General features: G+C 47.7%; 1 protein-coding gene across 1 annotated transcript; it reads right to left on the bottom strand.

Annotated features, from left to right (window-relative positions):
• Positions 1-7,670: 7,670 nt before the first annotated feature.
• LOC142250277 (myb-related transcription factor, partner of profilin-like) lies at positions 7,671-26,049 on the bottom strand. The gene is made up of 3 exons (XM_075322415.1): positions 25,964-26,049; positions 13,468-13,905; positions 7,671-9,021 (listed from the first exon to the last, which is right to left on the bottom strand). The coding sequence occupies exons 2-3, from the start codon at positions 13,868-13,870 to the stop codon at positions 8,408-8,410; spliced, it is 1,017 nt and encodes a 338-aa protein (XP_075178530.1). The 5' UTR covers positions 13,871-13,905; positions 25,964-26,049; the 3' UTR covers positions 7,671-8,407.
• Positions 26,050-26,488: the final 439 nt, after the last annotated feature.

Here is a 26,488-nt window from a genome sequence, read left to right as displayed (position 1 = left end):
CTTCCACAGCGAGCTGCTTATCCAGCAATGCCATCTCCTCCATCCTGCGCTCCTTCTCTTCAGCTCCACGCATGGCCTCCCTCTTATCTTCTATGGTGGCCTCATCTCCAAGCAGTGCCATCTTTTCTTCATACCACACAACCCATTGACTTTTTTGGGTATTCACCTCCGGCTGCCGTCTTTCTTCCGTTTGCTGTGAGGATCCTTCCTCCACGTCATTTTGCGAACAGACTCCTTCTAGCGCCTCAATCAGCTGCTCCTTGGAGAGTCCTTTGAAACAAACTCCTACTTCACGGGCCTTTGATTGCAGGCTCCCCAAAGTCCAGGTCTTGTACTCTGCAGTGCTGGTTCCTGATGTTGAGCCATTGTCCTCCATTCCTTCTGCTCTGATCCCAGCGCTGCCAACCAGTTTGTGACGGGGTGTACAGCAGAGCAAGGAGAGACAACAGGCCGAGGAACGATCCAACAGGTTTATTCACAAGAACACTGGAACAGCACACGATAAGTCCACGTAAAACAGATTCGGGGGCCCTTCCCGACAATCCTCGGACCGGATTACAAAGCAATCGTCCTTACAGTAGTCCAAAGAGTTCCACACAATCCCACGGGCCGCCACACAGGCCTAGCTCCGTCCGTGTCCACAGCCACACAGGCTGGAGCTCCTGCTCCCTTCAAGTTTCAGCTCACTCTGACTGAATCTCCCAGGTAAGCAGAGTTTACACTCGTTGGACTCTAGGCCCACCTCCCCCTACTCCCAGGGATGGAAGTGCCTCAAGAGGATATAACCTTGCATTTTAGGGGGTGATTACCTACAACAATAGAAATGTACACAGAAGTAGTTCAAATAAGACAATGAACCCAGCTTGAAATAGGAATCTGTACAGCAAGATACACCTCCCCCAAGGAAATACATGAATTACAACTAATACAACCAGGAAAATATACATATCATGACATAGTATCACAGCATATACAGTGAGAGGGTAAATTACATCTTCACAGGGTGACACCAGGAGAGGGCTTCCTGACATACTTGAATATCATGATTTATCGTCATATCTCCGGATTTACCTCACACCGGGAACACCCCACAAGACGCTCCGTATACCGGGAACACCCCACCAGACCCTCCGTATACAGAGAACACCCCACAAGACCCTCCGTATACCGGGAACACCCCACAAGACCCTCCGTATACAGAAAACACCCCACAAGACCCTCCGTATACCGGGAACACCCCACAAGACGCTCCGTATACCGGGAACACCCCACAAGACCCTCCGTACACCGGGGTCACCCCACAAGACCCTCCGTATACAGAGAACACCCCACAAGACCCTCCGTATACCGGGAACACCCCACAAGACCCTCCGTATACCGGGAACACCCCACAAGACCCTCCGTATACAGAGAACACCCCACAAGACCCTCCGTATACCGGGAACACCCCACAAGACCCTCCGTATACCGGGAACACCCCACAAGATCCTCCGTATACCGGGAACACCCCACAAGACCCTCCGTATACCGGGAACACCCCACAAGATCCTCCGCATACCGGGAACACCCCACAAGACCCTCCGTATACCGGGAACACCCCACAAGACCCTCCGTATACAGAGAACACCCCACAAGACCCTCCGTATACAGAGAACACCCCACAAGACCCTCCGTATACAGAGAACACCCCACAAGACCCTCCGTATACAGAGAACACCCCACAATAACCTCCGTATACCGAGAACACCCCACAAGATGCTCCGTGTACCGGGAACACCCCACAAGACCCTCCGTATACCGGGAACACCCCACAAGACCCTCCGTATACCGGGAACACCCCACAAGACCCTCCGTATACCGGGAAAACCCCACAAGACCCTCCGTATACCGGAAACACCCCACAAGACCCTCCGTATACCGGGAAAACCCCACAAGACCCCCACAAGACCCTCCGTATACCGGGAACACCCCACAAGACCCTCGTATACCGGGAACACCCCACAAGACCCTCGTATACCGGGAACACCCCACAAGACCCTCGTATACCGGGAACACCCCACAAGACTCTCCGTATACCGGGAACACCCCACAAGACTCTCCGTATACCGGGAACAGTCCACAAGACTCTCCGTATACCGGGAACACTCCACAAGACTCTCCGTATACCGGGAACACTCCACAAGACTCTCCGTATACCGGGAACACCCCACAAGACCCTCCGTATACCGGGAACACTCCACAAGACCCTCCGTATACCGGGAACACTCCACAAGACCCTCCGTATACCGGGAACACCCCAAAAGACCCTCCGTATACCGGGAACACCCCACAAGACTCTCCGTATACAGAGAACACCCCACAAGACCCTCCGTATACTGGGAACACCCCACCAGACCCTCCGTATACCGGGAACACCCCATAAGACCCTCTGTATGCCGGGAACACCCCAAAAGACCCTCCGTATACCGGGAACACCCCACAAGACTCTCCGTATACAGAGAACACCCCACAAGACCCTCCGTATACTGGGAACACTTCACCAGACCCTCCGTATACCGGGAACACCCCATAAGACCCTCTGTATACCGGGAACACCCCACAAGACCCTCCGTATACCGGGAACACCTCACAAGACCCTCCGTATACCGTGAACACCCCACAAGACTTGTTTTCGAGCTTCTCTGATCCAGTCATTTAGACATCACAATTTAATATTGACAAAGGGACGTGTTACATAACCAAAAATATACCCTTTAAAAATCAGCCTTTATTCAATTTAAGTTAAAAAATCACCCAATGTAAATCACACCAATATATACAAAAATAGAAGAAAAAGGGAGGAGGGTATAGTGTTCACCCTAAAAATTTACCCTCCCTCCTGTCCTCTACCTACCGCGGAGGTCGGCACCCTAGGCCTGATACGAGTATGGCGCCCCCACTCAACGGCGGCTGTCCCTAAGGAAGCCCTATAAGGCCCTTCCGACAGTTATGATATTAAAGGACAGATACAGTTAGGTCCAGAAAAATTTGGACAGTGACACAAGTTTTGTTATTTTAGCTGTTTACAAAAACATGTTCAGAAATACAATTATATATATAATATGGGCTGAAAGTGCACACTCCCAGCTGCAATATGAGAGTTTTCACATCCAAATCGGAGAAAGGGTTTAGGAATCATAGCTCTGTAATGCATAGCCTCCTCTTTTTCAAGGGACCAAAAGTAATTGGACAAGGGACTTTAAGGGTTGCAATTAACTCTGAAGGCGTCTCCCTCGTTAACCTGTAATCAATGAAGTAGTTAAAAGGTCTGGGGTTGATTACAGGTGTGTGGTTTTGCATTTGGAAGCTGTTGCTGTGACCAGACAACATGCGGTCTAAGGAACTCTCAATTGAGGTGAAGCAGAACATCCTGAGGCTGAAAAAAAAGAAAAAATCCATCAGAGAGATAGCAGACATGTTTGGAGTAGCAAAATCAACAGTCGGGTACATTCTGAGAAAAAAGGAATTGACTGGTGAGCTTGCGAACTCAAAAAGGCCTGGGCGTCCACAGATGACAACAGTGGTGGATGATCGCCGCATACTTTCTTTGGTGAAGAAGAACCCGTTCACAACATCAACTGAAGTCCAGAACACTCTCAGTGAAGTAGGTGTATCTGTCTCTAAGTCAACAGTAAAGAGAAGACTCCATGAAAGTAAATACAAAGGGTTCACATCTAGATGCAAACCATTCATCAATTCCAAAAATAGACAGGCCAGAGTTAAATTTGCTGAAAAACACCTCATGAAGCCAGCTCAGTTCTGGAAAAATATTCTATGGACAGATGAGACCAAGATCAACCTGTACCAGAATGATGGTAAGAAAAAAGTTTGGAGAAGAAAGGGAAAGGCACATGATCCAAGGCACACCACATCCTCTGTAAAACATGGTGGAGGCAACGTGATGGCATGGGCATGCATGGCTTTCAATGGCACTGGGTAACTTGTATTTACTGATGACATAACAGCAGACAAGAGTAGCCGGATGAATTCTGAAGTGTACCGGGATATACTTTCAGCCCAGATTCAGCCAAATGCCGCAAAGTTGATCGGACGGCGCTTCATAGTACAGATGGACAATGACCCCAAGCATACAGCCAAAGCTACCCAGGAGTTCATGAGTGCAAAAAAGTGGAACATTCTGCAATGGCCAAGTCAATCACCAGATCTTAACCCAATTGAGCATGCATTTCACTTGCTCAAATCCAGACTTAAGATGGAAAGACCCACAAACAAGCAAGACCTGAAGGCTGCGGCTGTAAAGGCCTGGCAAAGCATTAAGAAGGAGGAAACCCAGCGTTTGGTGATGTCCATGGGTTCCAGACTTAAGGCAGTGATTGCCTCCAAAGGATTCGCAACAAAATATTGAAAATAAAAATATTTTGTTTGGGTTTGGTTTATTTGTCCAATTACTTTTGACCTCCTAAAATGTGGAGTGTTTGTAAAGAAATGTGACAATTCCTACAATTTCTATCAGATAATTTTGTTCAAACCTTCAAATTAAACGTTACAATCTGCACTTGAATTCTGTTGTAGAGGTTTCATTTCAAATCCAATGTGGTGGCATGCAGAGCCCAACTCGTGAAAATTGTGTCACTGTCCAAATATTTCTGGACCTAACTGTAGGTAGGGTATGTTTTTTTGCGTCTCAGTGATGCCTCAAATTTGCCTCGACGCGTTTCTCCGTCAGCGGTTCATCAGGAGGCTTGATACTATGTCATGCGACAACAGGATGCCATAATGTCATGATGAGGAGGAGGGGACCTGATGTGATAGGGTCTCCTTAAATAGTATACCAGACAGGATGTGACCAGTCTTACACCCTCTCCCCTTAGCCTCTCTCCTTATAGCTCCACCCCTCCCACAGACATAACACCCATCTCCGAGTATAGATAATAAAGTGGCTCCTTAAACTTTAATATAAAGCGCTACTCACATCATGCAGACTTAGGTGCAATATATAAACTCGCATGCCTCTGTCTATACAGCGTTCCATAACCCGCTCATGTGACATACGAGAGACCGGAAGTGGAGGTGCTAAATAGTATGTGCTACTGATAGTTTGTCTTAAATAACTTAAATTGAATAAAGGCTGATTTTTAAAGGGTATATTTTTGGTTAGACATCACAATTTGTCACTTTTCAAAGTCCCTCAGAATCTTAGAATTGCCCTTTTTTTCCCGCTTCCAACCCCTCAATGTGAAGAACTAATATATCTAATATCTATCCTGCACCTATGGGTATTTTCGTGTTACTTCTAATACATTACAGTGAAGGAAATAAGTAGGAAATAAGCCATGTACAGTAAAATCCTGAGTGACAACCTCCTTCCCTCCGCCAAGACATTAAAAATGGGTCGTGACTGGGTCTTCCAGCACAACTCAAAACATACAGCCAAGACAACAAAGGGGTGGCTCAAAAAGAAGCACATTAAGGTCATGGAGTGGCCCAGCCAGTCTCCAGACCTTAATCCCATAGAAAACTTATGGAAGAGCTGAAGCTCCGTGTTGCCAAGCGACAGCCTCAAAATCTTAATGATTTAAAGATGATCTGCAAAGAGGAGAGGAGCAAAATTCCTCCTGACATCAAACCTCATCATCAACGACAAAAAAATGTCTGACTGCTGTGCTGCCAACAAGGGTTCTACCACCAAGTATTAAGTCTTGTTTGCCAGAGGGATCAAATACTTATTTCTCTCTGCAAAATGCAAATAAATTGATATAATTTATACAATGTGATTTTCTGGATTTTATTTTGGATATTCTCTCACTGTTAAAATTAACCGACCCTTAAAATGATAGAATGTTCATGTCCTTGTCAGTGGGAAAACTTATACAATCAGCAAGGGATCCAATACTTATTTCCTTCACTTTATATAGTGACCTGAGTGCCCCTTTTGTGGTGGTTCTGCTTATAAATGAGAATAGTGCCTCTGTCCAGTGGTTTATATGTAAATAGTGGATAGGACGCCCCCTTGTTATAGACTGGGGTATAACCATGACACCCCCCACTTGTATAGTAATTAGGCTTTCTTTTCTCCCCACCATGTAACCTTCGTCAGGGGTGTCCTGAGATGTCTTCCGCATATGAACCCCTTGTTTACCCTCCGTGTCTACCCTCTGTTTCTTTTACTTGGCTCAGTAGAATAATGAACAATGGAGAAAATGTATTATACGTCATGTGGCAGAAGCAGGAGAGTAGTGAGCCATCATGTGAAAAGTGCAAGCGCCGCCGGATCTGCTGCCGGGTGAAGTACGTGGCTTTTCACTGCATCATATTTAGTTGCGGTCAGTTTTGCGCACGGTTCCTGGTTGCACTACACTACTGTTTTCCATAAAACCCCGGCTTACAATGTGGTTTCCCAAAATCTTATTTTGATTCCATCGGAATCAGATTCTGAAGAGCAAATTCAACCCTGACATCGATAAGGTTCTTCTAGATAGGATGTGCAAAAATGGCTGCAAAGAAGGAACAAACAAGGCCAACATGTCACTGGATGCCCTATGAGACATGTTCATCCATTTTACTTATGTCAGGCCTGTCCTGACCGCCGGTATAAAGACCTAAACTGACAGGACCAGTACTGCTGAGACCGTCCCGCCTTCATGGGAATGTCAGGCTGCGGGGAGCCCATGAGACGAGACAACACAATCTACAGTCTTCTCCTACCATTTATTTCTGGATGTGGACTAGTGATGGGACTACGTGACTAGATGCCAGATGACTTTTCCCTCTGGGACTATATGACCATATGCTGCCCAGCTTTTCCTTCTGGGACTATATAACCAGATGCTGCTCCGCTTTTCCTTCTTGGACTATGTGACCAGATGCTACCCGACTTTTCCCTCTGGGACTATATGACCAGATGCCGCCCGACTTTTCCTTCTGGGACTATATGACCAGATGCTGCCCGACTTTTCCCTCTGGGACTACGTGACCAGATGCCGCCCGACTTTTCCCTCTGGGACTATATGACCATATGCTGCCCAGCTTTTCCTTCTGGGACTATATAACCAGATGCCGCTCCGCTTTTCCTTCTTGGACTATGTGACCAGATGCTACCCGACTTTTCCCTCTGGGACTACGTGACCAGATGCCGCCCGACTTTTCCCTCTGGGACTATGTGACCAGATGCTGCCCGACTTTTCCCTCTGGGACTACGTGACCAGATGCCGCCCGACTTTTCCCTCTGGGACTATATGACCAGATGCCGCCCGACTTTTCCCTCTGGGACTACGTGACCAGATGCCGCCCGACTTTTCCCTCTGGGACTATATGACCAGATGCCGCCCGACTTTTCCCTCTGGGACTATATGACTATATGCTGCCCCGCTTTTCCTTCTGGGGCTATGTGACCAGATGCTACCCGACTTTTCCTTCTGGGACTGTGACCAGATGCCGCCCGGCTTTTCCTTCTAGGATTATATAACCAGATGCCGCCCGACGTTTCCTTCTGGGACTATATGACCAGTTGCCGCTCGGCTTTCTCCTCCGTCCTTTTCGCTCGGTACCGTCCTCTCGTTTCTGCTACAATAGTCGGAATCCTCCGTATCCTCGTCTGTACGGACCCATCTCCTGGATTGATCGGACGTCGCGCAGTTTTCTATTCTCCTCTCGTTAATGAAGACGACATATTAGGAATCAGAAGCTTTTAATATGATGTTATTTACATACAGAATCAGCGCGCCCATCCGTCTACTGAACATAACGTGGCGGGGAGACCATCTAGTGCGGATGCGGATTCCTATACATATATATTGCTTTCTGGGCTAGACTCGTGGGTGTAGATGGAAGAGGACAGGGCCGGAGACGTCTGTCACAATATCGAACGTTTCCACATAAAAACCTGAGAGCAGCAGGAAACGAACGCTGGACGGGCGGCCCCCCGCGCACAACCCGGCAGCCCCCAATCACATCCATTGGTTGAGTAAGTACAAGACTGAAATCTACTGAAGCTTCATCACGACACGCGGGCTCTTTTCGTGCGTTCACCCTGACGCTAAAGCTCAGCCCCTGCTTCTAACCCCCCGACCAGTGTGCTTTATTAGGATCCTTCCTCCGGGCGGCCATAGACATCACGAATTAGAGCGGAGGGATGTAGTGTATAGGGGAGGGCATAAGGGTGCAAATCCGCAAATACCTTCATCACCCGGTGAATTGGAGCAGAGAGGAGCATGAGATTTAGGCTGAGGGTCTTGTCAGCTGCGCTTGTACTACACTATCCCCAACAATTCCTACTACAAGAGGATTGTGGAAGTCGCATTTCAAACACAGAAACAAACGTATGGAGCCATCGGGAAGGATTCAGCGTTTTCTGTCTGGGGAGTAAAAGTCCTGAAGTTCTGCGCCTCCTCATACAGTTCGCCAACATCTATACGTTTTTCCAGCGGCCTCTGCGTTTACGAGAGTTCAAGTAGGAAAATCTCTTCCTCTTGTTGGGGGGCGGGGAGGATGGGGGCTGCGGCTGCACCTCTGTCGTGTCCTGGGCTCCGTCTTCATGTGCCTCATGACGTTCTGCCTCATAACTCACAGAACAAGGCTCAGACTCCGGCTCTGTCTTTGTGGGGAAGTAAACAGGTTCAATAAGGGTCGAGGGGGCTGGGGACGGCGGCTGCGGAGGTATTAGAGGCAGCAGGGTGGCCAGGACATTGGTCAAACGGTCCATACTCTGCCGCAGGGTGTAGGTAAGGTGCCTTATGGCTTCAGCAGTTTCTTGTTGGGCTCTCAACATGGCAACTGTTGGGTCGTAGTGTTGACGGACACCATCGGAGGCGAGTAACGGAGATCCGGGGGGCAGCTGTTCTGGAGAGTCCCCATCTGAGGGATCAGGCGAGGGGCTCAGCTGGGGCAACTGTACGATGTGAATCTGAGGTGTTGGGGAAGCAGATTCCTTAGGATGAAGCAGCATTGGTGGGTCCGGGGGGCAGCAGGGACCACTCAGAGAGTTTTCAGCACTGGACGAGCCAGGGCCGGCTAAATGTAAATCTGCGGATGAGAAGAAACATTTGGGTTAGCTGTGCGGAGCATCATTACCACTACCCTCCTGTGGGCACCAAAATATCTACAACTCCTAATACCAGACCCTTTATGGCCGGGTCTCAGGATACAGATCCTCGTAATAACTGTTACAATCCATTCTAAGGGCGACATCACCTGCTGCAGCCAACGCTCTGCCCTCCATGATGCGCTGCCCACCATGATGCACTGCCCACCATGACGCTCTGCCCACCATGATGCACTGCCCACCATGACGCTCTGCCCACCATGATGCACTGCCCACCATGACGCTCTGGCCACCATGACGTTCTACCCACCATGACGCTCTGCCCTCCATGACGCTCTGCCCTCCATGACGCTCTGCCCACCATCACGCTCTGCCCACCATCACGCTCTGCCCACCATCACGCTCTGCCCACCATCACGCCCAGTGGCTCTGGTTTCATAGTCATTGGGCATCACGGTCGGTGGCGGTGCAGCAGATTCCTGAGGTCCTACCGAGGCCAAGCTAATCAGGAAACATCTACCAGTTCGTAATACAGTCATGTAAATATGTAAGTGTGTCCCGAAAAGGTTTTCTTTTCCTACAGGCCGACGTCTCAGCGTCTGCTCCTCAGTGAATGAAAAATAAAACATCAAAGTGACAGAAAGAAGCAAACTTTCCTATAATTTCTTACACGACATCTTGCCGGGAGTTGTTAGAACATCCAGATAAAGATGGTTCCTGCAACATCTTCTCATCATTAAACCTGACCTGCTCCACCTATGTCTAACGTTAGGAGCAGCAGCATTACAAGGGGGTCACTTACTTTCACAACAGAGATCTGTGAAATTTATACCGTAACAATGCACAGAATTGTACTTTGTTCTTTTCAGTCACTTCCATTCATTTATTTTCTATTTGACTGAGGAGCAGACACCACTGTGCAGATGGAGGGAAAATAAGTGCTTTACATGGAGGTGTACTTACTTCTTCCAAACACTGTGTTTTTCCTTCTTAAAAGTGTTGGGTGTACAGTTGAAACCCTTAGTTTCGTTCCACTCTTAATAAAGTCTACAGGTTTTTCCCTCCACTCTCCATAAAGACACATCTGCAGGTTTTTCCCTTTACCTCTGTATAAAGACACATCTGCAGGTTTTTCCCTCCACTCTCTATAAAGACACATCTGCAGGTTTTTCCCTCTACTCTCTATAAAGACACATCTGCAGGTTTTTCCCTTTACCTCTGTATAAAGACACATCTGCAGGTTTTTCCCTCCGCTCTCTATAAAGACACATCTGCAGGTTTTTCCCTCCACTCTCTATAAAGACATATCTGCAGGTTTTTTCCTCCACTCTCTATAAGGACACATCTGCAGGTTTTTCCCTCTGCTCTCTATACAGACACATCTGCAGGTTTTTCCCTCCGCTCTCTATACAGACACATCTGCAGGTTTTTCTCTCCGCTCTCTATGCAGACACATCTGCAGGTTTTTCCCTCCTCTCTCTAAACAGACACATCTGCAGGTTTTTCCCTCTGCTCTCTAAACAGACACATCTGCAGGTTTTTCCCTCTGCTCTCTAAACAGACACATCTGCAGGTTTTTCTCACTATCTGACATGAAATCAGAATAAATCTTTCCCGTTTTAGGTGAATTAGGAACCAAAATGATTTCTATTTGCCAAATGCCAGAATAATGAGAATGTTTTCAGGCATTTTTATTACTTTCTGCAAAGTCAGAAGTTTCCATACACTAAAAGTACTATGCCTTTAAACAATATGGGACCGCCCATATGATGATGTCATGTCTTTGGAAGCTTCTGATAGGTTTATTGACAACATCTGGGTTAATTAGAGACACACCTGTGGATGTATTGTAATGCACACCTGAAACACACGGCTTCTTTGTGTAGCATCATGGGAAAGTCAAAAGAAATCAGCCAAGATCTCCGGATGAGAATTGTGGACTTGCACAAGTCTGGTTCATCCTTGGGTACAATTTCCAGATTCCTGAAGGTGCCTCATTCATCTGTACAAGCAATTATACACAAGTACAAACAAGATGGGAATGTCCGGCCATCATACCGCTCAGGAAGGAGACGGGTTCTGTGCACCAGAGATGAGCGTGCTTTGGTCAGACATGTGCAGATCAACCAAGAACAAAAGCAAAAGACCTTGTGAAGATGCTGGCGGAAGCTGGTAAGATTGTGTCATTATCCACAGTGAAACGAGCCCTGTATCAACATGAACTCTGCCAGGAAGAAGCTATTACTCCAAAAGAAGCATAAAAAAAGCCAGATTAATGTTTGCAAATGCACACAGGAACAAAGACCTGAATTTTTGGAGACATGTCCTGTGATCTGCTGAAACTAAAATTTAACTGTTTTGCCATAATGACCATCGTCTAAGAAAACCATCCCAACTGTGACACTCGGGGCGGCAGCATCATGTTGTGGGGTTGTTTTGCTGCAGGAGGGACTGGAACACTTCACAAAATAGATGAGGAAAGACGATTATGTGGCAATAGTGAAGAACATCTCAAGACATCAGCCTGGAACTTAAAGCTTGGGTGGAAATGGGTCTTCCAAATGGACAATAACCGAAGCTACTGCCAAACTGGTTACAAAGTGGCTTAAGGATAACAAAGTCTGTTTTGGAGTGGCCATCACAAAGCCCTGATCTCAATCCTATTGAAAATTTATGGGCAAAGCTGAAAAGGCCGGAGCGAGCAGCGACCTCCAAACATGGCTCAGCTACACCAGATCTGTCAGGAGGAATCGGCCCAAATTCCACCAACTATTGTGAGAAGCTTCTGGAAGGATCCAAAATAATTCCCCCAAGTCACACAGTGTAAGGGCAATGCCACCAAATACTAATGACCTGGAGGAAACGTCACTGTGCAGAATGGAAGAAAAATACCTGAAAACATTCTCTCTCTCTCATTATTCTGGCATTTGACAAATAGAAATAATTTTGGTTCCAAATTGACTGAAAATGGGAGAAAAAACTGCAGATGTGTCTGTATAGAGAGCAGAGGGAAAAACCTAAATATGTCTCTTTATAGAGAGCGGAGGAAAAACCTGCAGATATGTCTTTATACAGAGTGGAGGGAAAAACCTGCAGATGTGTCTTTATAGAGAGCAGAGAGAAAAACCTGCAGATGTGTCTTTATAGAGAGCAGAGGGAAAAACCTGCAGATGTGTCTTTATAGATAGAGGGAAAAAGCTGCAGATGTGCCTTTATAGAGAGTGAAGGGAAAAAGCTGCAGATGGGTCTTTATAGAGAGTGAAGGGAAAAACCTGCAGATGTGTCTTTGTAGAGAGCAAAGGGAAAAAACTGCAGATGTGTCTTTATAGAGAGTGGAGGGATAAACCTGCAGATGTATCTGTATAGAGAGCGGAGGGAAAATCCTGCAGATGTGTGTGTATAGAGAGCGGAGAGAAAACCTGCAGATGTGTCTTTATAGAGAAAGGAGGGAAAAACCTGCAGATGTGTCTTTATAGAGAGCATAGGGAAAATCTGCAGATGGGTCTTTATAGAGAGCATAGGGAAAAAGCTACAGATGTGTCTTTATAGAGAGCGGAGGAAAAAACCTGCAGATGTGTCTGTATAGAGAGCGGAGGGAAAAACCTGCAGATGTGTCTATAGAGAGCAGAGAGAAAACCTGCAGATGTGTCTGTATAGAGAGCGGAGGGAAAAACCTGCAGATGTGTCTATAGAGAGCAGAGAGAAAACCTGCAAGTGTGTCTGTATACAGCGTGGAGGGAAACTAAGGGTATCCACTGTATTTTCTGCAGTATTGTGTCCTTACTACTGTCTGTTCTGCAGTCCGTCTCAGTGGATCCTATCATTTTTTCACATTACAACAGCCAGAATTTTTTTTTCCCTGCACAGATCTTAAAAATGGGGCCCAGCTTTCATTGCCAGAAGTGCAGGGATTGTCTACGACGTAGGTCACTGATATCGTCTCGGTGGAGGTTTGTCGCTCCACCACTCACCTCTGATCAGTGGATTGCAGCTCCCTTGGCCGGATGTACACAGCCAGAAGAGCACCACTAGTGGCCATTCTCGGTACTGCTGCTAAATTTTGAAGTGAAGTGAATGGCATCTGAGCTGCAGTACCGAGAATGGCCACTTGCAAAGTATGGACCTGTGGACCACCCTAGGCCCATGATCACTGGGGTACACATTAGACCTTTTCTACAGCATAGACTTGCTCTATGTCTCTGGAGCCTCGGGAGGACGTGTGGTCAGGAGGACACCAGCACGATGATGATGACGCTGAGGAGAAGAGTAAGGTTATAATGTACAGCAGACTATAATAACATCACTGACCTGAGTCTCTCTATCTACAGCGGTCCGGAGAGCGGGCACCTGAGATCCTCAGATCTGAAACACAGACTGGAGTCCTACAAAACACCGACAACTCAAAGTATCTGCAATGTAATGCTCACCCATAGCTCCCAGCCGCGTCCCATGGAGATAGGACTCCCTCCCAGGCACCACCCCCGGCCCCAGGATGGCAAAGATGGTCTCCTCCTCTGCCGTCAGGACGTCCTCCGCTGTCCCGTTCTGCGTGGAGTGAGGGATACGAGCCAGCTTCTCCTTGGTCCGTCTCTTAAAGTCATTCCAGCGTTTCTGGACTTCCTGGGCCGTCCTCTTCCAGTTGGTGATGGCGTTGATCTTTGCGGCGATGCCCTCCCACACACGGCGTCGCTCTGCCACGCTGAGACGTCGGCTCTGTGCACCGTACAGCATAGAGTAATGGGACCGCACTTCTCTGATCAGTATCTGGTTCTCCTCGTAAGAAAACCTGGGCTTACGGAGGCGAGTCACCTCCTCCGTGTCGCCAGACATGGCGAGAGCATTCACTATGGCCTCCAGTGTTGTGGCTAAATGAGAATGGAGAACAGACATTAAACTGATTATACTGGTTCGTCCATCCAAAAACAGCCCACAGCCCGGACACCCAACATCCCACCGGACCTCACACAGCTCAAAACCACCGGACCCAGGGCCACCGGAAAAGAGGTGGTTGGTCCAAAATCCTGTTATCAAGGACGGTGTACTTAATGAGAGGAGCGATGTGAGCTCTGTGTGTCTCTCCCAGTAATATAGGCTGGATGTGAGGTCTGTGTGTCTCTACCAGTAATATAAGCTGGATGTCAGCTCTGTGTGTCCTTCCCAGTAATATAGGCTGGGGGCGAGGTCTGTGTGTCTCTCTCCCAGTAATATAGGATGGATGTGAAGTATGTGTATCTCTCCCAGTAATATAGGCTGGATGTGAGGTCTGTGTGGCTCTCCCAGTAATATAGGCTGGATGTGAGCTCTGTGTATCTCTCCCAGTAATATAGGCTGGATGTGAGCCCTGTGTGTCTCTCCCAGTAATATAGGCTGGATGTGAGCTCTGTGTGTCTCTACCAGTAATATAGGCTGGATGTGAGCTCTGTGTGTCTCTCCCAGTAATATAGGCTGGATGTGGGCTCTGTGTGTCTCTACCAGTAATATAGGCTGGATGTGAGGTCTGTGTGTCTCTCCCAGAAATATAGACTGGATGTGAGGTCTATGTGTCTCTACCAGTAATATAGGCTGGATGTGAGGTCTGTGTGTCTCTCCCAGTAATATAGGCTGGATGTGAGGTCTGTGTGTCTCTCCCAGTAATATAGGCTAGATGTGAGGTCTGTGTGTCTCTCCCAGTAATATAAGCTGGATGTGAGCTCTGTGTGTCTCTCCCAGCAATATAGGCTGGATGTGAGGTCTGTGTGTCTCTCCCAGTAATATAGGCTGGATGTGAGCTCTGTGTGTCTCTCCCAGTAATATAGGCTGGATGTGAGGTCAGTGTGTCTCTCCCAGTAATATAGGCTGGATGTGAGCTCTGTATGTCTCTCCCAGTAATATAGGCTGGATGTGAGGTATGTGTGGTTCTCCCAGTAATATAGGCTGGATGTGAGGTCTGTGTGTCTCTCCCAGTAATATAGGCTGGATGTGAGCTCTGTGTGTCTCTCCCAGTAATATAGGCTGGATGTGAGCTCTGTGTGTCTCTCCAAGTAATATAGGCTGGATGTGAGCTCTGTGTATCTCTCCCAGTAATATAGGCTGGATGTGAGCCCTGTGTGTCTCTCCCAGTAATATAGGCTGGATGTGAGCTCTGTGTGTCTCTACCAGTAATATAGGCTGGATGTGAGCTCTGTGTGTCTCTCCCAGTAATATAGGCTGGATTTGAGGTTTGTATTTCTCTCCCAGTAATATAGGCTGGATGTGAGGTATGTGTGGTTCTCCCAGTAATATAGGCTGGATGTGAGGTCTGTGTGTCTCTCCCAGTAATATAGGCTGGATGTGAGCTCTGTGTGTCTCTCCCAGTAATATAGGCTGGATGTGAGATCTATGTGTCGCTCCCAGTAATATAGGCTGAATGTGAGCTCTGTGTGTCTCTCCCAGTAATATAGGCTGGATGTGAGGTCTGTGTGTCTCTCCCAGTAATATAGGCTGGATGTGAGGTCTGTGTGTCTCTCCCAGTAATATAAGCTGGATGTGAGCTCTGTGTGTCTCTCCCAGTAATATAGGCTGGATGTGAGCTCTCTGTGTCTCTCCCAGTAATATAGGCTGGATGTGAGGTCAGTGTGTCTCTCCCAGTAATATAGGCTGGATGTGAGCTCTGTGTGTCTCTCCCAGTAATATAGGCTGGATGTGAGGTCTGTGTGTTTCTCCCAGTAATATAGGCTGGATGTGAGCTCTGTGTGTCTCTCCAAGTAATATAGGCTGGATGTGAGATCTATGTGTCGCTCCCAGTAATATAGGCTGAATGTGAGCTCTGTGTGTCTCTCCCAGTAATATAGGCTGGATGTGAGGTCTGTGTGTCTCTCCCAGTAATATAGGCTGGATGTGAGCTCTGTGTGTCTCTCCCAGTAATATAGGCTGGATGTGAGGTCTGTTTGTCTCTCCCAGTAATATAGGCTGGATGTGAGGTCTGTGTGTCTCTCCCAGTAATATAGGCTGGATGTGAGCTCTGTGTGTCTCTCCCAGTAATATAGGCTGGATGTGAGCTCTGTGTGTCTCTCCCAGTAATATAGGCTGGATGTGAGGTCAGTGTGTCTCTCCCAGTAATATAGGCTGGATGTGAGATCTATGTGTCGCTCCCAGTAATATAGGCTGAATGTGAGCTCTGTGTGTCTCTCCCAGTAATATAGGCTGGATGTGAGGTCTGTGTGTCTCTCCCAGTAATATAGGCTGGATGTGAGGTCTGTGTGTCTCTCCCAGTAATATAAGCTGGATGTGAGCTCTGTGTGTCTCTCCCAGTAATATAGGCTGGATGTGAGCTCTGTGTGTCTCTCCCAGTAATATAGGCTGGATGTGAGGTCTGTGTGTCTCTCCCAGTAATATAGGCTGGATGTGAGCTCTGTGTGTCTCTCCCAGTAATATAGGCTGGATGTGAGGTCTGTGTGTCTCTCCCAGTAATATAGGCTGGATGTGAGGTCTGTGTGTCTCTCCCAGTAATATAAGCTGGATGTGAGCTCTGTGTGTCTCTCCCAGTAATATAGGCTGGATGTGAGCTCTGTGTGTCTCTCCCAGTAATATAGGCTGGATGTGAGGTCAGTGTGTCTCTCCCAGTAATATAGGCTGGATGTGAGATCTATGTGTCGCTCCCAGTAATATAGGCTGAATGTGAGCTCTGTGTGTCTCTCCCAGTAATATAGGCTGGATGTGAGGTCTGTGTGTCTCTCCCAGTAATATAGGCTGGATGTGAGGTCTGTGTGTCTCTCCCAGTAATATAAGCTGGATGTGAGCTCTGTGTGTCTCTCCCAGTAATATAGGCTGGATGTGAGCTCTGTGTGTCTCTCCCAGTAATATAGGCTGGATGTGAGGTCAGTGTGTCTCTCCCAGTAATATAGGCTGGATGTGAGCTCTGTGTGTCTCTCCCAGTAATATAGGCTGGATGTGAGGTCTGTGTGTATCTCCCAGTAATATGGGCTGGATGTGAGGTCTGTGTGTCTCTCCCAGTAATATAGGCTAGATGTGAGCTCTGTGTGTATCTCCCAGTAATATAGGCTGGATGTGAGCTCTGTGTGTCTCTCCCAGTAATATAGGCTGGATGTGAGGTCTGTGTGTCGCTCCCAGTAATATAGGCTGAATGTGAGCTCTGTGTGTCTCTCCCAGTAATATAGGCTGGATGTGAGGTCTGTGTGTATCTCCCAGTAATATAGGCTGGATGTGAGCTCTGTGTGTCTCTCCAAGTAATATAGGCTGGATGTGAGATCTATGTGTCGCTCCCAGTAATATAGGCTGAATGTGAGCTCTGTGTGTCTCTCCCAGTAATATAGGCTGGATGTGAGGTCTGTGTGTATCTCCCAGTAATATAGCCTGGAAGTGAGGTCTGTGTGTATCTCCCAGTAATATGGGCTGGATGTGAGGTCTGTGTGTCTCTCCAAGTAATATAGGCTAGATGTGAGCTCTGTGTGTATCTTCCAGTAATATAGGCTGGATGTGAGCTCTGTGTGTCTCTCCAAGTAATATAGGCTGGATGTGAGATCTATGTGTCGCTCCCAGTAATATAGGCTGAATGTGAGCTCTGTGTGTCTCTCCCAGTAATATAGGCTGGATGTGAGGTCTGTGTGTATCTCCCAGTAATATAGCCTGGAAGTGAGGTCTGTGTGTATCTCCCAGTAATATGGGCTGGATGTGAGGTCTGTGTGTCTCTCCCAGTAATATAGGCTAGATGTAAGCTCTGTGTGTATCTCCCAGTAATATAGGCTGGATGTGAGGTCTGTGTGTCTATACCAGTAATATAGGCTGGATGTGAGGTCTGTGTGTCTCTCCCAGTAATATAGGCTGGATGTGAGCTCTGTGTGTCTCTATCAGTACTATAGGCTGGATGTGAGCTCTGTGTGTCTCTCCCAGTAATATGGGCTGGATGTGAGGTCTGTGTGTCCCTCCCAGTAATATAGGCTGGATGTGAGCTCTGTGTGTCTCTACCAGTAATATGGGCTGGATGTGAGCTCTCTGTGTCTCTCCCAGTAATATAGGCTGGATGTGAGCTCTTTGTGTCTCTACCAGTAATATGGGCTGGATGTGAGCTCTGTGTGTCTCTCCCAGTAATACAGACTGGATGTGAGCTCTGTATGTCTCTCCCAGTAATATAGGCTAGATGTAAGCTATGTGTGTCTCTACCAGTAATATAGGGTGGATGTGAGCTCTCTGTGTCTCTCCCAGTAATATAGGCTGGATGTGAGGTAGGTGTGTGTGTGTGTGTGTGTGTGTGTGTGTGTGTGTGTGTGTGTCTCCCAGCAATATAGGCTGGATGTGAGCTCTGTGTGTCTCTCCCAGTAATATAGGCTGGATGTGAGCTCTGTGTCTCTCTCCCAGTAATATAGGCTGGATGTGAGCCCTGTGTGTCTCTCCCAGTAATATAGGCTGGATGTGAGCCCTGTGTGTCTCTCCCAGTAATATAGGCTGGATGTGAGCTCTGTGTGTATCTCCCAGTAATATAGGCTGGATGTGAGGTCTGTGTGTCTCCTCCAGTAATATAGGCTGGATGTGAGGTCTGTGTGTCTCTCCCAGTAATATAGGCTGGATGTGAGCTCTGTGTGTCTCTCCCAGTAATACAGGCTGGATGTGAGCTCTGTGTGTCTCTCTCCCAGTAATACAGGCTGGATGTGAGCTCTGTGTGTATCTCCCAGTAATATAGGCTGGATGTGAGCTCTGTGTGTCTCTCCCAGTAATATAGGCTGGATGTGAGCTCTGTGTGTCTCTCCCAGTAATATAGGCTGGATGTGAGCTCTGTGTCTCTATCAGTAATATAGGCTGGATGTGAGGTCTGTGTGTCTCTCCCAGTAATATAGGCTGGATGTGAGCTCTGTGTGTCTCCTCCAGTAATATAGGCTGGATGTGAGCTCTGTGTGTCTCTCCCAGTAATATAGGCTGGATGTGAGCTCTGTGTGTCTCTCCCAGTAATATAGGCTGGATGTGAGCTCTGTGTCTCTATCAGTAATATAGGCTGGATGTGAGGTCTGTGTGTCTCTCCCAGTAATATAGGCTGGATGTGAGCTCTGTGTGTCTCTCCCAGTAATATAGGCTGGATGTGAGGTCTGTGTGTCTCTCCCAGTAATATAGGCTGGATGTGAGCTCTGTGTCTCTATCAGTAATATAGGCTGGATGTGAGGTCTGTGTGTCTCTCCCAGTAATATAGGCTGGATGTGAGCTCTGTGTGTCTCTCCCAGTAATATAGGCTGGATGTGAGGTCTGTGTGTCTCTCCCAGTAATATAGGGTGGATGTGAGGTCTGTGTGTCTCTCCCAGTAATATAGGCTGGATGTGAGCTCTGTGTGTCTCTCCCAGTAATATAGGCTGGATGTGAGCTCTGTGTCTCTATCAGTAATATAGGCTGGATGTGAGGTCTGTGTGTCTCTCCCAGTAATATAGGCTGGATGTGAGGTCTGTGTGTCTCTCCCAGTAATATAGGCTGGATGTGAGGTCTGTGTGTCTCTCCCAGTAATATAGGCTGGATGTGAGCTCTGTGTCTCTATCAGTAATATAGGCTGGATGTGAGGTCTGTGTGTCTCTCCCAGTAATATAGGCTGGATGTGAGCTCTGTGTGTCTCTCCCAGTAATATAGGCTGGATGTGAGGTCTGTGTGTCTCTCCCAGTAATATAGGGTGGATGTGAGGTCTGTGTGTCTCTCCCAGTAATATAGGCTGGATGGGAGCTCTGTGTGTCTCTCCCAGTAATATAGGCTGGATGTGAGCTCTGTGTCTCTATCAGTAATATAGGCTGGATGTGAGGTCTGTGTGTCTCTCCCAGTAATATAGGCTGGATTTAAGACTTGTGATCAGATATTGCAGAGCAGCTCGCCAGGTTATAGGCTTGCAGACTCTACAGTAAAAGGGTAGAAAACTATTAATGAAGAATATTTTGATAGTTGCTTCATTTTGCATTTATGAGGAAAATAAAACTACATTCTTAAAAATTGAAGTTGCAAAACCAAAAACGAGAAGTCGTGGAAAGATGGAAAACACCGGATGGGGACGTCACGGACGGAAAGATGGGAACAACATTGTGAAATCATCTGGATTATTCAGTCTGGAGTCTGCGCCTCGTGCACTTCCAGCCTCAGCTGCTGTCACTGATGTCACTAATGGGGATACCTGCCTAAGCTCTAATATTCAGGTAGTTGCTATGTACTTGCCTGTAGTGGCCGGCGTTGTTCTTCACCGGCACAGAACGGTCACAGACGGCTCCTTCTGGTGCTTCAACCGCTTCTGCCGACGACGTGTCAACAGTGCGCAGGCTTCTTATCTGCTCTGCTCTGCAGGTGGGGCGAAACAGCCAACATCATGCTGATTGACAACCGGCTCCCCCAGTTACGCAGCAGGACGTCGGCTGTCTCACTCCATCTACAGAGCACAGCAGAAAAGAAGCCTCCGCTCTGCTGACAAAGCCGCTGTATCGCTGGCAGGAGCCGCCTGTGACCACTCTGTGTCGGAAGAAGAAGAAGAACAGCATCAGACCCAACAGGCAGGTAGGTAGCAATGTCCTGCCTGTTAGTACTTAGGCATATTTTTTTAAGTCCTGGATATCCTCTTAAATGGTCATCTGAGGAAGGTTCTGCTGCTAAATGTAGTAAATCATCAAGATCCGCTGCTGGCAGCTCCTGTGTTATCAACGACCAATGATGTTCCCGATGTGCTCGATGGAGACAAGTCCGGAGACGCTGCAGCTCCTGTGTAATTTATAAGGAGCCAGTTTTAAACACAACGTTAGGTTACATGTTCCTCGTACTACTGTGAGCTGCCTTTGTGGCCTGAACGTGTTCCCATGGCTGCAGCATCTCCGGACTTGTCTCCTATGGCTGCAGCGTCTCAAGACTTGTCTCAGATGGCTGCAGCGTCTCCAGACTTGTCTCCCATGACTGCAGCGTCTCCAGACTTGTCTCCTATGGCTGCAGCGTCTCAAGACTTGTCTCCCATGGCTGCAGCGTCTCCGGACTTGTCTCCCATGGCTGCAGCGTCTCCAGACTTGTCTCCCATGACTGCAGCGTCTCCAGACTTGTCTCCCATGGCTGCAGCGTCTCCGGACTTGTCTCCCATGGCTGCAGCGTCTCCGGACTTGTCTCCCATGGCTGCAGCGTCTCCGGACTTGTCTCCCATGGCTGCAGCGTCTCTGGACTTGTCTCCCATGGCTGCAGTGTCTCCGGACTTGTCTCCCATGGCTGCAGCGTCTCCAGACTTGTCTCCCATGGCTGCAGCGTCTCCGGACTTGTCTCCCATCAAGCACATCGGGGACATAATTGGTCGGTGATTACACAGGAGCTGCCAGCACAGGATCTTGATGATTTACTCCATTCAGCGGCAGACCCTTCCTCAGACGACCATTAATAACCTCAGTGATGGCAGCCGAGGCTGGGAGTGCCGGGATTTCTGCACTCAAACTCCAGACTGGAGAAATCAGATGGGTATATCTGACCAATACCTGGTATTAACACTAGGGACTTGATATGTATGACGTTTCCCGGGTATACACAGCAGTCTCTGAGTATATATGATGGTTCCCAGGTATATACTGTGGTTTTGGGGTATATATGATGGTTTCTGGGTATATATGGTGGTCTTCAGATAGATACAAGGTTTGCCAGGTAAATATGTTTATCTCCGGATATACACAGTGGTCTCCAAGTATATACAGTGGTTACAGAGTGTGTATATATGCTGGTCTCTGATTGTATATAGGGGTTTACAGGTATATACGGTGGTCTCTGGGTATATACAGAGGTTCCCAGATATATATGATGGTAACAGGGTTTATACTGTAAGGGGTACTTCTCACATAGCGAGATCGCTGCTACGTCACGGTTTTTGTGACGCACCAGTGACCTCATTGGCGATCTCGCTGTGTGTGACACTGAGCAGTGATCTGGCCCCTGCTGTGAGATCGCTGCTCGTTACACACAGTGCTGGTTCATTTTTTAGTTGTCGCTCTACCGCTGTGAAGCACACATCGCTGTGTTTGACAGCGAGAGAGCAACGATCTGGATGTGCACGGAGCAGGAAGCCGGCGTCTGCAAGGTGCAGACGCTGGTAACCAAGGTACACATCATGTAACCAAGCAAAACGCTTTGCTTGGTTACCCGATATTTACCTTGGTTACTAGCGTCCGCCGCTCTCAGGCTGCCAGTGCCGGCTCCCTGCTCCTTGCACACGTAACCGGAGTACACATCGGGTAAATAAGCAAAGCGGTTTGCTTATTAACCCAATGTGTACTCTGGCTAGGAGTGCAGGGAGCCAGCGCTAAGCGGTGTGCGCTGGTAACCAAGGTAAATATCGGGTAACCAAGCTCGGTGACCAGGTCAGATCGCTGGTGGGATCGCTGGAGTGTCGCTAAAGTGTGACGGTACCCTAACAGTGTGTCCCTCCCCCGCCTTTGCTCATGGTGTAAGAATCTGTCTCTCCTTGACTGTCCTGTATGTACTACTGGTGGGGGATTGTTTGTTCTTCTCAGCATGGGACTTCTCCAATCCACAACTTGGTAAACAACAAAGAGCCAGGACTTCTAAAGTCCATTCATGTCATCAAATGTCGAGGCGGAGTTGGACTCTTCTGCCCACCTAAGGGGCTGATCCCAAGAGAGAAGAACAATGAGACCCATGCTAGGTTGGTTGGATCTCGGCTGGAGAAGGACTAGGATCTATAGCTGAGGCTGGATCCTAGAGCCTGTGTATGGACTGTTACAGACTGGAGATCAGTGACCACTTGGGATTGTGTTTTATTGTTCCCCCTGTTGGACTCAAGGAACTCATATAAGGACCATTGCCCTATTTTCCCTGGCGTTGGAATACCAGGCGGTGCCCCTGGATCTTTTGTTTTGTTGTGGACTCCTTGCAGACTTTAAGGATTTATATTTGTTTGGTGCTTATTCTTTGTGGTTCTAATAAAGCCCTTTGGATTGTTCCTTGGCCTGGCGTCCCTCACTGCTCTGCCGCATACCCCGTCACATATACAGTGGTCTCTGGATGTACACGGAGGTTTCCAGGTGCATACAGTGGTCACAGCTCACAGAGTGTGTATATGGTGGTCTCCAAGTACATATATGGGTATACGGGTATATACAGTGGTCACAGGGTGTACATACGGTGGTTACGGGGTGTGTATACTGTGGTCACAGGGTGTATATACAGTGGTTACAGGGTGCATACAGTGTATATACTGTGGTCTCCGAATATATATACGCTGGTTGCAGAGTGTATAGTATATATGGTGGTTACATGGCGTATACAGTGTATATAGTGGTTACAGGGTGTATGCAGTGTATATACAATGGGTTCCGGGTATATATGGTGCTTACAGAGTGGATACAGTCTTTATACAGTGGTTACAGGGTGTATACAGTGTATATAATGTTGGTACCGGGTTTATACAGTGTATATACGTTGGGTACTGGGTGTATACAGTGTATATACAGTGAGTACCGGGTTTATACAGTGTATATACGGTGGGTACTGGGTGTATACAGTGTATATATGGTTGTCTCTGGGTATATACAGTTGGTACAGGGTGTATATAGTGTATATATGATGAGTAAAGGGTGTATACAGTGTATATACAGTGGGTACAGGGTGTATACAGTGTACATACGGTGAGCAAAGGGTGTATACAGTGAATATACGGGGAGTACAGAGTGTATACAGTGTATATACTATTGTCTCTGGGTATATCTGGTGGATACAGGCTGTATACAGTGTATATAGAGTGGGTATAGGGTGTTTACAGTGTAAATACGGTGGGTACAGGGTGTATAGTGTATATACGGTAGGTCCAGGCTGTATACAGTGTATATACGGTGGGTACAGGCTGTATACAGTGTATATATACGGTGGGTACAGGCTGTATACAGTGTATATACTATTGTCTCTGGGAATATCTAATGGGTACAGGCTGTATACAGTGTATATACGGTGAGTACAAGGTGTATACAGTGTATATACTATTGTCTCTGGGTATATCTGGTGGGTACAGGCTGTATACAGTGTATATAGAGTGGGTACAGGGTGTTTACAGTGTAAATACGGTGGGTACAGGGTGTATAGTGTATATACGGTCGGTACAGGCTGTATACAGTGTTTATACGGTGGGTACAGGCTGTATACAGTGTATATACGGTGGGTACAGGCTGTATTCAGTGTATATACGGTGGGTACAGGCTCTATACAGTGTATATACGGTTGGTACAGGCTGTATACAGTGTATATACGGTGGGTACAGGCTGTATACAGTGTATATACGGTGGGTACAGGCTGTATACAGTGTATATACGGTGGGTCCAGGCTGTATACAGTGTATATACGGTGGGTCCAGGCTGTATACAGTGTATATACGGTGGGTCCAGGCTGTATACAGTGTATATACGGTGGGTACAGGTTGTATACAGTGTATATACGGTGGGTACAGGCTGTATACAGTGTATATACGGTGGGTACAGGCTGTATACAGTGTATATACGGTGGGTACAGGCTGTATACAGTGTATATACGGTGGGTACAGGCTGTATACAGTGTATATACGGTGGGTACAGGCTGTATACAGTGTATATACGGTGGGTACAGGCTGTATACAGTGTATATACGGTGGGTACAAGCTGTATACAGTGTATATACGGTGGGTACAGGCTGTATACAGTGTATATACGGTGGGTACAGGCTGTATACAGTGTATATACGGTGGGTACAGGCTGTATACAGTGTATATACGGTGGGTACAGGCTGTATACAGTGTATATACGGTGGGTACAGGCTGTATACAGTGTATATGTGGTGGGTACAGGCTGTATACAGTGTATATATGGTGGGTACAGGCTGTATACAGTGTATATACGGTGGGTACAGGCTGTATACAGTGTATATACGGTGGGTACAGGCTGTATACAGTGTATATACGGTGGGTACAGGCTGTATACAGTGTATATACGGTGGGTACAGGCTGTATACAGTGTATATACGGTGGGTACAGGCTGTATACAGTGTATATACGGTGGGTACAGGCTGTATACAGTGTATATACGGTGGGTCCAGGCTGTATACAGTGTATATACGGTGGGTACAGGCTGTATACAGTGTATATACGGTGGGTACAGGCTGTATACAGTGTATATACGGTGGGTACAGGCTGTATACAGTGTATATACGGTGGGTACAGGCTGTATACAGTGTATATACGGTGGGTACAGGCTGTATACAGTGTATATACGGTGGGTACAGGCTGTATACAGTGTATATACGGTGGGTACAGGCTGTATACAGTGTATATACGGTGGGTACAGGCTGTATACAGTGTATATACGGTGGGTACAGGCTGTATACAGTGTATATACGGTGGGTACAGGCTGTATACAGTGTATATACGGTGGGTACAGGCTGTATACAGTGTATATACGGTGGGTCCAGGCTGTATACAGTGTATATACGGTGGGTACAGGCTGTATACAGTGTATATACGGTGGGTACAGGCTGTATACAGTGTATATACGGTGGGTACAGGCTGTATACAGTGTATATACGGTGGGTACAGGCTGTATACAGTGTATATACGGTGGGTACAGGCTGTATACAGTGTATATACGGTGGGTACAGGCTGTATACAGTGTATATACGGTGGGTACAGGCTGTATACAGTGTATATATGGTGGGTATAGGCTGTACTCAGTGTATATACGGTGGGTACAGGCTGTATACAGTGTATATACGGTGGGTACAGGCTGTATACAGTGTATATACGGTGGGTACAGGCTGTATACAGTGTATATATGGGTATACAGTGCTCTCCAGCACATCTCTGGGGCTCTCCGGGGTGAGTGTGTGGGAGGAGGCGGCTCTCTGGCCTTATGCTGTGGGCGCTCAGCCTCCGGGGCCGCTCTGCGGGTGGGGGCGGGGCAGGGGCTCAGTATCCGGGGTGATATCGGGGGATTTTACCTTTTTGTAGCCGCTCCGGCTCCTGCTCCACCTCTTCCACTTCCTCTCCTCCCGCCACCCACGGAGCATGCGCCGCACTGCGTCATCCTCACGGTCCGCAGCGCGAAGCATCATGGAAAGATTTCTGCGCACCCGACCTTTTACCACCAGATGGCGCTAGGTGACCTAACGTACAAGTGAGGCTGGACTGCAGACCGTAGCGACCCACCTAACCACGCCCAGAACTGCAAGCCACACCCACACGACAGGTAGCTCCTGTGCAGATGTCTGCACTGCGCATGTGTGATGAAGTACATGCTCCCTCTGCCGGCAATACAGGGTTAAGCAGGCAATAACATCTGCGACCCTCACAAATCCGGAGAGCTTGTAATATATGGAAGCCCCTCCGTGTCTGAGGCACTGTGTACATAAAATACATTACTGATCCTGTACTGATCCTCAGTTTTATCCTGTATTACACTTCAGAGCTGCACTCACTATTCTGCTGGTGCAGTCACCGTGTACATACATTACATTACTGATCCT

The sequence above is a fragment of the Anomaloglossus baeobatrachus genome, chromosome 9, assembly GCF_048569485.1.
Source record: "Anomaloglossus baeobatrachus isolate aAnoBae1 chromosome 9, aAnoBae1.hap1, whole genome shotgun sequence".
Classification (NCBI taxonomy): domain Eukaryota; kingdom Metazoa; phylum Chordata; class Amphibia; order Anura; family Aromobatidae; genus Anomaloglossus; species Anomaloglossus baeobatrachus.
This window is presented reverse-complemented; position numbering and strand designations above follow the sequence as displayed.

What these genes read in the sequence shown, in the direction of transcription:
- LOC142250277 (XM_075322415.1), bottom strand. Translation starts at nt 13,870, where the DNA reads ATGTCTGGCGACACGGAGGAGGTGACTCGCCTCCGTAAGCCCAGGTTT. An exon ending in GACGCGGCTGGGAGCTATGG is followed by an intron (nt 9,022 to 13,467) that starts GTGAGCATTACA and finishes TCTCATCCGCAG; the next exon opens with ATTTACATTTAGCCGGCCCT.